Raw genomic sequence first — 13,493 nt, forward strand, 5'->3', positions numbered from 1 at the left:
GGAAGGTATATAACAGCTGTATCTTGCCGGTACTTAGTTACGGAGCAGAAACCTGGAGACTTACAAAGAGAGTTCACCTTAAATTGAGGACGACGCAGCGAGCAATGGAAAGGAAAATGGTAGGTTTAACCTTAAGAGACAAGAAGAAAGCAGGGTGGATTAGAGAACAGACTGGGGTTGAGGATATCACAGTTGAAATCAAGAAGAGGAAATGGACATCGGCCGGGCATGTAGCACGTAGACAGGATAACCGCTGGTCATTAAGGGTAACTAACTGGATTCCTAGAGAAGGCAAGCAGTTTAGGGGGAGACAGAAGGTTAGATGGGCAGATGAGATTAAGAAGTTTGCGGATATAAATTGGCAGCAGCAAGTACAGGACCGAGTTAACTAGCAAAACATGGGAGAGGCCTTTGTCCTGCAGTGGTGTAGTCAGGCTGATGATGGTGATGATGATGATGATGATGATGATGATGATGAATGAGTACTGACAGAGCACAGTGCATGTGCCTCAGGCATTTTACAAAAGAGCTTTTTAATGCTACTAGTAAAAGAAGTCCATCACATAATTATAGAATGGGTAAATGAATGATGGCCTAGTTTCTTACATCTAGCAGATCTCGGGTTTATTTGGCACTTGAAGTACATGTTAAATTGATTTCTTTGTGAAAATTAATATTAATTGTAGGGTTTTAACATCCGAAAACCATCATGCAATTATGAGACGCCGCTGTGGAGGGCTCCAGAAATTATGACTACCTGGGGTTCTTTGAAGTGCACTTAAATATAGGCACACGCAGGCTCAAGCATTTTCACCCCAATCGAAAATGCAGATGCGATCCCGCAACCTTCAGGTCGGCAGCCGAATCATTAATCATCCAACCTTAATCATTAGATCACCACGGCGGGTCTCTGAAATTTTAATTAGCCTTTTTCTTCTCTGGAAGACTTTACACCATAGCTATAGGGTCACTGCCATTAGTTTCCAACATACGTTTCCAAGCATAGGAAAAATCATGGTTCACAGAAGTACAAGTAAACAAACAGAACAAGGATTTGATTGTATTCTCCAAATCGTCAATGGCCTTCTTGGCCAACTTCAAATAGGTAAATGACACAGGCATCGTCCTCAATATCAAGGCCCTGGAACTATAGGACTCTATTAGCCATAGTCTTCAGATAGGGAATACCAGCGCCCTGCATGGCCGGTGACTTCCCGCACACCGGATGTGTAAGTAAATGTTGTTTCTCTCTCTCTCATCCAACAAAACAACACTGCAGTTGATGTGAACTGTAAACATTAGCATGAAACAAGTGTTGCAGGGCCCCTTTAATGGTTCTTTGCACAGCTGTAAACCTGCCTGATTGCCTACAGGTCCAAATAAGGCTAAAAATAAAGTGAAGACATATTGAAATAAATCATACTGAAAGAAATATAAAAACACAGAAGTAAAAAATTAACAAGGATTACCAAAACATTTTGCAGTAGAAAACGAAGGCTCTCGGTGATTGAAATCTATTGGTGAATGACATATGAAAACATTAGCAATACGTACTGTCTCGGTTTTACGTTTAATAACCGTAATATGATTATGAGAGATGTTGCAGCAGAGGGCTCCAGAAATTACGACCAGCTGGATTTTTTGAACGTGCACTCAAGTCTAAGCACATGGGCCTTTAGCATTTGCCGCTACTGGAATGTGGCTTCTGCAGCCAGGATTCGATCCCACGACTTTTCATTCAGCAGTCAAGTACTTTTACCGCAATACCACCACAGCGAGTTTATTTGAAAACTTCGAGCTCTTCCTGAGCTTCACTCAGTAATATATCACACTACCACTAAAGCTTTTTAACGAATCATTATATCATTATATAATTGTACAGTGTTTCTAGAGCGCAGGCAGACCAAGACATTTCAAAAGAGCAGTTTGTAAATCGTTGTGACAAATGCAACCACATGTACTCACTGTCAAGAACCCTGTGTATTCTCCAGACTCGCAGCAAGATGACGAGAGCACCGGCTTGCCTGCCTTTGTCCGGCGAGACCCGTGAGGCCACATTGAGGCCAAATGCCACAACCACCACAACTGCATCCAGCACCTGTGTGCAGGGCACCATGGCATAACATAAAAACTATGCGCAAGCTACGGCTAACACATAGTACATGCTTGGTAGTTTGATAAGACAGCGAAGCTTTTGTACTTTTCACTACTAAAAGAGCAAGTAGTGAGGAGTGCCTGCTCCTCACATCAGCTTGAATTGTCTCTCAGTTCATCAATACTAAAAGGTCATATTATAGCTTTTACCCTTAGGGTACCACAATATTGAATATTTCTGCAGGTAGAATAACCGCTGATGTTGCATCTTATGTGCATTCACATTAGGTTCATGCTCCTTTTTTTTGTAACACATTGAGCTCTTAACGGGTTTGGTCATAAAACAATCGGCCATAAGCTGCCTTTCTGACAGGCAGTATAGAGTTAACAAACTGTTTTATCATATGTATAACATGGCGCTTTACCATGCACATGTTCCTCAACTGCTAAGCTATCACGGCTACTTTGCAGTTCTAGACTGCACTTGCGTAGAATAAACTGCTTTATATGCATACTGTGTGCACATAACCACAATAAGTCATTTTAAAGTCTGCGCACGTTATCCCCGTTGCATTCTCGTCCCCTTCCCTATTCTTCAATGGCTTGCTACAAGCTTAGTGCAGATGCAAACTTCTAAAGTGTGCTTGCAACATAGTGAATAAACTTGAGAAAAGCTTTTCTAGCACCTGAAAATTTCAATAATAAAAGTTCCCCAACAAAAAAATGAAAGAAATAGGACGGCGGTCTCAAACACAAAGTCCACGGCCCACATGCGGCATAATGTTCGCTAGTGGCCCACGGCTTTGCAGGGAATTAAAAAATGCTTGTGACTTCACTAAAGGGTAGTAACATAATTTACATGCCTATTGCGACTAATTATGCTTTGTTCAGGTGAGCTACAAAGGCGGTAAGATACACTGGCCCTACACACTTTTTTCGTGAGGCACCCTTCGCTGCTCTTATGTGACAAAACACGACCGTGTCTGTATATTTCACAATTGGCGTCCAGATTTGAGCCATTCCTGAGATCAGTATCGATATGTTTCTCGAATCCTGACACCTAATTCCTTTCAGAATTAATATATTATTATTCTTTCAGAATTAATATATTTATGAAGTGGCAGCATTGAGTGACATTTTATTTGACTCCTCTTTAATCTTCGTCCCTGTCCCAGCTTTTGTGGGACTAAACTTTGTGACTGCGGCCCGTTAGCTGAGGTGAGATGAGTTTGAGACCCTTGATATATGGGAAGACAGGAAGGTTAACTAGACCGCATAATCTGCTAACGCGTGCTGGTGGAAGAAAAAAAAGTGGACAGAGTACATGACCATCAAATGATCCACAACCCGTGTGCATAATCAAAAACACAACATACAAATGAAGTGTTCTTTTTTTTTTTCAAAAAGAGCCATATGCAGAAACCGAAACTAGGCTAAATTTCGCAGGAATATAAAGCACGTCTAAGTATCGTCAACTTCTAGAACAGTTCTAATCAAAATTTGGTGATTCCTTATTGTAAGATGAACTCAAAAAGCCAGCTTCTAATCAAAAATGAGCCAAATACTTGAACTGTTTCAATCAAACTGAGCCACATTCATAAAACGAGCACTATGCCAGCAATTGATATCAAAACAACCAACATGGTCTCATCCAAATTGTTAAGTTTGTGTCCTAGTTTGCTTTGTTAAAGTGTTTACATTCCACTATTAGGTTTTTGTAGGGCGTGGTGGCACTTACGGAAGCCCATGATGTTTAATGACAAAATTATACTATATAGAGTACGAGGCTGACTTTCCTCTTTTTTTTTTCCTTTTTAGTCATTCTTTTCCAGTTTAGTGCTACAGTATCATGTCCTCCGTTTGCTGCAACATGGTATATTTGTAATAAAATACACATGAAATGAAGATGTTGGGCACCTATCTATTTTCTAATGAAGAAGAATAAGTGGTCCAAAGCAACAAGGCATAAAATGAACTGGAGCACTTTTCAAGGCCTTCAATAGAGGCCAAGAACAAGAAAACACTGATGGCAGTCCAGAATAAAGCTCTTTTTGCCAGGAAGGGCCACTCACTCTTCAAGTCTAGTAATCATCATTATGCCCATTCTACAAAGCATGGCACCGACGAAGTACAAAGATTATGTTATTCCGATCACAAAACATTGCTATATCGTACATTCGAATTGCTTTACATTGATTTTATTCTCACTTTTACTTCTCAATGCTGACAATATTGGTCCATGTAGATTTTAGGTACAATATAAATTTGTGGTATTTAAGGGAGACAAACATAACCGGAAAAAGTTGTCTGAGCAGGCCTGAACATACTGTCAGCCAAAAAAAAAGTATGTTTTTCTCAGTTTCGCTTAAGGTGCATTTGGCTCATTTAGAAAAAAAAATGCTTCGAAAAGCTGCTCGCCTAAGCAGATGTCCCACGTCACCATTGTTTCACGGTACTGCAGGAAAACTATTTTTTGTTCTTTAAACTGATGTGGCTAGTACGAGGCTATGCACAATGACGAGTACTCACCTCTGGACCTTGCATAAAAAATCTAGCTTTTCCAGCGACTGCCCTCAGCAACACCTGTCAAGGATAAAACAGATCAACAACCGTCACACTAACAAAAATATAGTTAGCAATTTTGAAAAAAAAGTGTGATATCCACATGAACTTCATGAAAGTAAAAACCACTAAGGAGATACAGCGGTTGTCATTGGCATGCTGCCGCAGAATTGAACAGTCCTCAAACAGGGATGAAAGGTAGAAACCGCATATCACATGGACATATCAGCTGTATTATTATTTGCACTGTAACAGTTCAGTAGTGTGTTCTAGGGTCAAGCATAACCACATAGTTGACGTCACAAATGTCCAGTAAGATTTCTGAAAAAAAAAGAGAAACTATATGTAAAGTGTTAATGAAAACCAACAGACAGTAATGGCAGGAAAAGTATAGTAGTTATGCAAACATTTATATTGTTACGGATAAGACGCGACACCGTATTGATGAGGCTGTGGATGAGATGTATGGATGAATTTCATATGTCACAGGAGTAATTTCACGCTGGACTCGATAAGGACTTGTCTAGCGGGACAGAAGTTTTTTCGACAAGCCGACTTGACGTGTCGGGGACCACAGCAGCACCACCAATGAACCGGGTAAGATGTGCACGTCACAATGCCATTGATCGTACAAACACCGCTGGTTCTCTTGAGAGGCCAGGAAGCGAGTGCGAGCGATTTCGCGTACGTGGGCAACCCGAGTGATAGCGTCAAGGGCATATTCGCTGGTCGGTGTCACGGTAGACGGAATGACTGTATCTAGGGGTAATGTAGGTTCTCGGCCGAACAAGAGAAAAATAGGGAGTGAGCAGCAGTGTCAAGGCGAGAAGAATTGTAGGCAAATGTGCGTATGGCAACGCGAGATCCCAGTCGGTATGGTTGGTAGAAACATACTTAGTGAGCATGTCTGTAAGTGTTCGATTTAGACGCTCCGTGAGTCCATTGGTTTGCAGGTGGTATGACATAGTCAGCTTGTGTTTCGTTTGGCAGGACTGCAAGATGTCAGCTATCACCTTCGAAAAAAAGGTGCAGCCACGGTCTGTAAGCAGCTGTTGTAGGGCTCCGCGTTGCAAAATCACGTCTTTGAGGAGGAAATCGGCGACATCTGTGGCGCAGCTTGTTGGAAGAGCTCGTGTGATGGCATAACGTGTGGCGTAGTCAGTGGCCACGGCTATCCACTTGTTACCCAAGGAAGACAAGGGGAAAGGGCCAAGTAGGTCCAGGCCAACGCGGAAGAACGGTTCTGACGGAATGTCAAGTGGTTGAAGGCATCCGGCGGGAAGTGTCAATGGTGTCTTGCGACGCTGGCATTTCTCACAAGCCGCAACGTATCTTCTGACTGAGCAAGCAAGCCCCAGCCAAAAGAAGCGTCAGCGTATTTGGTCGTAAGTGCGTAACACACCAAGGTGACCAGCAGTTGGAAGGTCAAGAAGTTCATGTAGAACTTCCGAGCAAAGGTGTTTCGGAATGACAAGCAGCAGGGCTGGTCCATCCGGCTCAAACTTTGGCGGTATAATACACCATCGTGGAGCACGAATGAGCGATGGGACTGATTGGAAGATGGTGATTCGAGGCGCTCAATGATAGCACGCAAGGACGCATCATGGCGCCGCTCGTCACCGATGCATGTCATTTGCGAAAGGGAAAAGACGCAAGGCCCAGTGTCAATGTCAGGTATAGAGCTCGACTCGGCAACCAGGTAGCAGGACAGGCACTTTGCATCCTGATGTAGGCGCCCGGACTTGTACGTCACTGTGTAGGTATACTCTTGCAGTCGCAGAGCCCGGCACCCTAGCCTGCCAGTAGGATCCTTCAGTGACGAAAGCCAACATAGCGCATGGTGGTCCGTTATTACAGAGAAACTCATGCCATATAAATATGGGCCGAACTTCGTGACTGCCCAAACAAGAGCAAGACATTCACTCTCTGTTATTGAATAGTTGCGCTCGGCAGCTGTGAGAAGGCGGCTAGCGTAGGCGATGACTCGGTCGTATCCTCGCTGGCGTTGAGCTAGGACGGCTCCAATCCAGTGACGACTCACATCGGTTCTGACTTCAGTGGGAGAGGAGGGGTCAAAGTGGGCCAATATAGGTGGAGTCATGAGGAGGGTGATGAGTTGAGAAAAAGTGGCAGCTTGAGCGGAACCCCACGTAAAATTCGCGTCTTTTTTTCAGAAGGTCGGTGAGTGGTCGAGCGATCATTGCAAAATCTTTGACGAACCTTCTAAAATAAGAACAAAGTCCCACAAAGCTGCGGACGTTCTTGACAGACTGGGGTGCAAGAAAGCTCGTGACGGCACGAATTTTCTCTGGGTCAGGCTGCACACCTGATGCGTCGACAAGGTGGCCCAACACCGTAATCTGCTGGCGGCCGAAACGACATTTCGTCGAGTTTAGTTGAAGGCTAGCAGTGCGGAAGATGTCTAGATCCGCTGACAAATGCTAGAGGTGTGTCTCGAATGTAGGCGAATATACAAGGACATCATCCAGGTAACACAGGCATGTTGACCACTTGAACTCTTGCAATAGCGAGTCCATCATAAGCTCAAACGTGGCTAGGGCGTAGCATAGCCCAAACGGCATCACCTTAAATTGGTATAGGCCGTCGGGAGTTACAATTACTACTATATTTACTATTAATAATGTCCGTTATACTTACCTTGGCTTAATCATCTGTAGGTTCTCATTAATAGGTGTGTCTAACAAGCATATAATAATTGTTATGGCTTTGTGCCCAAAACCATGATATGATTATGAGGGCTCTAGAAGTTTCGACCACCTTAGGGTCTTTAAGGTGCACCTAATTTAAGTGCCCCGCCGCGGTGGTCTAGTGGCTAAGGTACTCAGCTGCTGACCCGCAGGTCACTGGATTGAATCCCGGCTGCGGCGGCTGCATTTCCTATGGAGGAGGAAATGTCGTAGGCCCGTGTGCTCAGATTTGGGTGCACGTTAAAGAACCCCAGGTGGTCGAAATTTCCGGAGCTCTTCACTACTGCGTCTCTCATAATCATATGGTGGCTTTGGGACGTTAAACCCCACAAATCAATCAATCAAGTTAAGTAAACACGCCTCTAACATTTTCACCCCCACGAAAAATGTGGCTGCCAAAGCCGGGATTCAATCTCACAACTTTAGAGCCTAACAAAAAAAATGACCTGTTTAATTCCTATTCTTTCATTTATTCACACTGAGGGACTGATTCTGGCAGGCTTTATGCTTTCAGGTGGTATGCAAGGGATTATTGGTCAGCTGCAAGCTTTAAAAAAAAAAAAGAAGATCATATGCAACGCGACCCCAGCAGGCCAAATAAAACTTCCGTACTCACTGTCATGACTAAGAGCAGCACTGAGTAACCCTCCCCAATTTAGATGCACATTTTTACCCGATAAAGTAGACGGCAGGCAGGATGACCACTGTCGTAGCTCGATCGGTAGAACATCAAACGCATTATTCGATGGTGGCAACTTCAGTCCGTACCAGCGGCAAGTTGTCATTTCATCCAGTTGGAAATTTTCCACATTTACTATATCAGAATTACTACAAATAATTACCATTATACTTTTCCTGGCTTGAATGTCTTTTGATTGCTATTAAATATTGTGTCCAATTAATATAAACAAGCCCTTAAATTACCATTTCTTCACGTATTCAAGAAGTAGAATATGAATATTTATTAGTGACAATTAATCAAGAATGAAGCATGTTCTTATTCATTAATAATCAGTGCATAGAAGAATAACAGTCGAGTGGCATGGGCACCCTTGAACTAACTTTAACTTCATTTTTATCACAAGAAAGCTGCATTGAACACTACAGTCACCCTCTGGGTGTGGCATTTTAGTGGAGCATGACTTTGAAGATAGTTTGACAATTCACCATGGCAAGTGAGGGAACTAATCGATATCGTAGCTTAAAGAGATACGTAGCTTAAATAGACGTAGTTCTCAGCCAGTGAAAATTAAGTACGTTTTCATTTCAGGGAGCCCGAGACTCACATACGAAGTTCCAGTAAATTTCGGTGAGCCAATGCGGTGTGATTCGACAAATACACCTTGAAATTCATGACATCACATGAGGAGATTTCGGTGTGAAATTTAGAAATTAGACATTAATCTTGATTTCATTTTCTATTATTATTAAACTTAATGGTGAAATTAACATAATTAGCCTTTTTATAGCACAGTTTATCAATATTAACTGAATCTTTGTTTCACTTTAGTGTCTTTAAATGCTTGGTGTAGAACCAAAATTTTTGTTTCTCATGAACTTAGTCTTGCTTCCAAGTATAACAATTCAACTTTTAGGTAACCAATCCAAGACAACAACAAATTGAAAATTTAGTCAGTTATGCTTGCCAACAGCTTTCTTTTTTTTTTTTCGCCAATGTGCTTGAACACAGTGACATTACCAACAGCATTAGCATTATGAGATCAACGATCTTTGCCATTACCCATAACTATTACACATGGCCTGAATGTTATCTTGTTCAAAGATGAAAGTGACGTAACGAACTAAGCGTTTAAAAAGCACAGCCTGTTCTTTTGTTGTTGTTTTTTTCTAGCTTCAACAAAGGTCTGAATGAGTGGGCAACAATGAACTCACCTCAGCCAGAAAGAGGCTCAGCACAGCCAAGGTTAATGAGCTAAGAAGAGCCACGAATGCTTCGAGTTTTGCAACTGTCAGGTAGGCACTGTGGGATCCCCCCGTGCTCAGATTGAGTGAGCAGTTTTGTAACATTAGCTGGAATTCAGCATCTGAAGAGAGATAAGCAGGAGAATAACAGGCATGGCTATCTTTGGATGGAAAGTAAATTTATACTACATTGCTAATCACAACGAGGAACAGACAATTCTTTGAAACACCAGTCCCAATAGCCCCTATATATGGAAAGGTTGTGTCTAGCAATAGCTGAAACAAGCACTGTTTTCTTTATTCACTGAAGAGTAATTTTATTATTATTTCATTGCAAAATACAGGTATCTAATATTGTGAAACAAGAAAACTAGGATGCCTTAACACGTGGCATTCCATTATTACACATGGCTCCTGGGATTTTGATCAATATCAAAACCTTGGTGATATTTGGAACTTACAATGCGCACCTATATTTTAATTTGTATTAAGTTGAACGGGAGCAGTGACCTTCTGTGATGCAGTGAAACAACCCTCACATGCAGTTCTCATTAAAAAATGATGAGCATGTCATCATAACCCACGATCTCACGGTCATCAGGTACAATGCCACAGCACTTAGCCTTCGGACAAGCCACAGCTGCAACAAATTCAATAAATAGGTTAAGGCTTCATATCTGAATGTCTGTGGAGCTTAAACACGCATGGACAAACATAAGTGCCCAAAAATAGGGTACGGGGCAAATTAAGAGAAGAAGAATTGTTGCGCCAAGAACCAACAGCTTCGTTATCTCTTGGAAACAGCACAAACATTCCTTTAACTTTAATTTTAGCCTGAATAAGACATTACTGCGGTCAAAAGTGCCATTACAGAATGCCTTCATCGCAAACAGAAAGCAAAGGTGTCTGTGGGTCACTGCTACGTTACCTGAAATTTTGCAACACTTCCTTGTAAGGACTTGCTACGGAAGCTCCTACCATATACAAGAAATTATATATTATCCTGCAATGGTAGCGATCATGGCATTTGTTAATTTCTCATGGATTTGGAACACATGTTCCCAATCACAAGCGAATGTCCTACAAATACTTAATATACATACCCTGTGCAAACTGAACGTCTGTTAGTAACTTCAAGAGTATGGCAAGTCCTGTCGCCACGGAGAGCACAATAATAAAAGCATTGCAGAGACGACTATTTAAAGCAGTCCACACACGTTCACAGGTCCTGTAAAAAAACAATGAAATTATTGTCTGGTTAGCCAAGTAAAATCTCAAGAGAATATGTGCTGGCAGCTATCCAATAACTTTGCAGAAAGCTTAATACCACAAACATTTTTGTTTAAATTCTACAATGTGAAAAAACAAGGAAACAAAGCTTTACATGAATTAAAATTCATTTTGGTAAATTTTCATTACCAGATACCACAGTGGTCCTTCAGCCAGCAGGATCAGTCACAAGCTGTTCCAAGCAACTCTCTGATGTCATAATAGTGTCATCAGTACATCACATGCTGGTTTCTTCGTTATTTATGCACAGAGACCAAATTACGTCCTGGCAATGTCATTACCTCAATGAAGCAGGTTAATCACACCATAATTATGCTGCCTTAATGTCCATCCCAGCCACCAAGTCGGAGTCATATTGTGGGTCCATAATGTCACATAGGCGCTATCAATAGTCTATATGGAAGCAAACCTTCTCTGCCCCAACAAATACTCTTAGCTCTTACTGAGCTACAATGGTCCCTACAGAGTGTTATGGCGAGTCAAGCATGTCATTTACAAAAATGGACAAACCATCAATTCACGGCGGTAGAAGGACTGGTGCTGTCAGTTGTATGACACTAAAGTGGCCACAAGCAGATATCTTTTGTATATGTTGTAGCTGCCTATGGTATTCAGAACCTTGTAAACAAGTGTGAATATCTGCTATCCCAGTCGTGTGGTCACAGAGTGCTGAATTTCACTGAACTGGTGCACCTTTTCATGTTGTCAGTACAGGTAAAAGAAGCATGTCACGTAGCCTGGAGGAATGAAGAATGCACGCATCCTGCTTCTTCCGGGAAAAGAAACGCAAATTCTCAACATCACCAAACAAAGCGCATATGCATGGTTATGTAATGTGACATGACAATCAATGACAGAGGAGGAGAAGGAAAAGAAAAACAGAAGGAAAGGGAGGTTAGCCACAATCAATGACATAGTGTCAAACTAAGACGTGGAACCGTTACTTTGGCCCTGAACTGATATTCTTGCAATAGCACTTTTATAGCCTTGTAATTTTTTTATAAATGACTCAACAGTTGTGTTTTTACTGTGAAATCGATTAAATTGTGCAGAGATCATAGTGTCTTTGCGTAGAACGAAAAGAAGCTAAGAAGGTGTACAGAGAACGAATTGAAGAAACATGAAGCATCAAGCTTTACAGCCACAGTGAATATCATTAGCTGATAGAAACAGCTGGCTGGAAGCAGACTTATTTCTTAACTGTTAACGCAAAAAGAAAACCGCGCAATGTCAGCTGTAAGAGCTGGTATAAGCTAACTTATAAGACCAAAACTAGAATGTAGGGTACTGCAAGCATACGATCATTTGAAAAGTTATAGTCAAGCGATCTTCACTAGAAGTCAGTATTATCAGTATGTTTCGATTTTTCGCCACGCATTTTGGTCAACTTACCTTTGTGTGTTTTCACTCTGACTGCTAGACGCTTCAAAGTCCCAGACCAAAGGGTCAGAGTTCCTCATTAATTCTTCTTTGCTGCAAGGCAAACAAAAAAAAGTACAACACCTTCATAAAAGTTACACGATATCCAGAACGACGATAACCTAGTCAACCGAGGTGCAATATGGACAGGAACAGGGCATGCCAGAACTCGGGATACCTTTACCACCTAGGCACAATATGAAAGACCAAATTCCCGCTAGCCTGTCATCCCGTAACAATCCTACAATACTCAAATACGCAAGAGAAGGCACGCTCACAAGGAACACCATGGAGTGCCTGCGTTACCGAAAATGAAAGACTCCAACACCCACGCACTCAAAGTTTGAACGGTGGCTTTGTCGATGGCAATGTACCAATGCAGAAGAAAACTTATAACACAAATTATATTGTCACTGGGAAACCGTGCAATCGGCGGGGTGTATGACACAACTCAGACCACGTAAATAACGCGAGAGACGTCATGAATCGACATAATTGCCGCGATCAACGAAACCGACATCGTTCCCGGCTGCGATCTGCGCAAAACAATGCGATCGAGACAAATACCTGAGCGAAGGCGCCATTTAGGCAGCCTCTGACTCGGTGCTTGGTTCATATACGGGTAGGAAGTTTGAAGAAATCATCGCCAGAATGTTTGGAGTTTAGTCCGCTGAGGAAACTTCAACGCGGAGCACACCCACACCATTTTGGCACAGCCATCCCACGCACGCGCAAATGGCCAAGTGGCGTCGCTGCGGCGTTGTCATGGAAACAAAAAGCGCCAAAGCAGGTTTCAGTTTCGGTTTGTGGCATACAGCCGTGAGACGTTGCATCAAATGCCAGAAATTGAATATCCCCGTTTTAAACCTCTATTTCGCCTTTAAATAGCTAGCTTTTCTTCTTAAAAAGCCGACCGAACCCAAATAAATGGCTGTTTTTGGTGAGTAACCAAAAATATTCTCCCGGAAAGGTCTTGGTACCGGGTTCGACAAATTGAACAGGATGAGTTTTTCAATGCGGGTACTCTTTGATTTTTTCCCTGTATTTTTCCTTTGAAATTTGCATAAAGTTTTTTGTAGCATCGAGCTACAAGCTGGGTGTACGAAAACTTTTCCAATCCCACTTGTTTTCACGGTGCAGCGTCTTGTATTGTTTACTCCCCGCGTCAAGGTCTGTATATAGCGTCATCCAAAATATTTTAGGTATAAGTGTAGCTATTCGATGATGTAATGGTAGCGTCTTTTTTCTCTGCGCCATCAAGATTATCCACTTCTCTTCGGCAGTTTTCGTTAATTGCCTCCGAGAGTTTGTGGTGTGCACGTTTTAATTTTGGAGGCTGCGTTCTGAATAAGACCTTTCTTCATTTTTGGACAGATGGCAGCACTGCTCCTCAAAAACTTAGTTCCTGTTCATTTCTTTCGTGACGTAGCATTATCACCATGACGTAATGCATAATTACCACGGCGTAGCATTATTATTGTGATGCAGCATACATGG

The 13,493-nt window shown here is 42.1% G+C and overlaps 1 protein-coding gene across 2 annotated transcripts in view; it reads right to left on the reverse strand.

Annotated features, from left to right (window-relative positions):
* Nucleotides 1-12,721, reverse strand: part of LOC119163880 (uncharacterized) — a 45,448-nt gene extending 32,727 nt beyond the window's left edge. For both annotated transcript variants that reach the window (XM_075888895.1, XM_075888894.1), the window contains exons 1-6: nt 12,564-12,721; nt 11,970-12,050; nt 10,391-10,515; nt 9,258-9,409; nt 4,624-4,677; nt 1,966-2,098 (exon numbers count right to left, since the gene is read on the reverse strand). In XM_075888895.1, the coding sequence (XP_075745010.1) occupies nt 1,966-2,098; nt 4,624-4,677; nt 9,258-9,409; nt 10,391-10,515; nt 11,970-12,050; nt 12,564-12,580 (562 nt within the window). In that variant the 5' untranslated portion in view covers nt 12,581-12,721. The remainder of the gene's footprint in view (nt 1-1,965; nt 2,099-4,623; nt 4,678-9,257; nt 9,410-10,390; nt 10,516-11,969; nt 12,051-12,563) is intronic.
* Nucleotides 12,722-13,493: the final 772 nt, after the last annotated feature.

This window comes from Rhipicephalus microplus, chromosome 3 (genome assembly GCF_043290135.1).
Source record: "Rhipicephalus microplus isolate Deutch F79 chromosome 3, USDA_Rmic, whole genome shotgun sequence".
NCBI classification, from domain to species: Eukaryota; Metazoa; Arthropoda; class Arachnida; order Ixodida; family Ixodidae; genus Rhipicephalus; species Rhipicephalus microplus.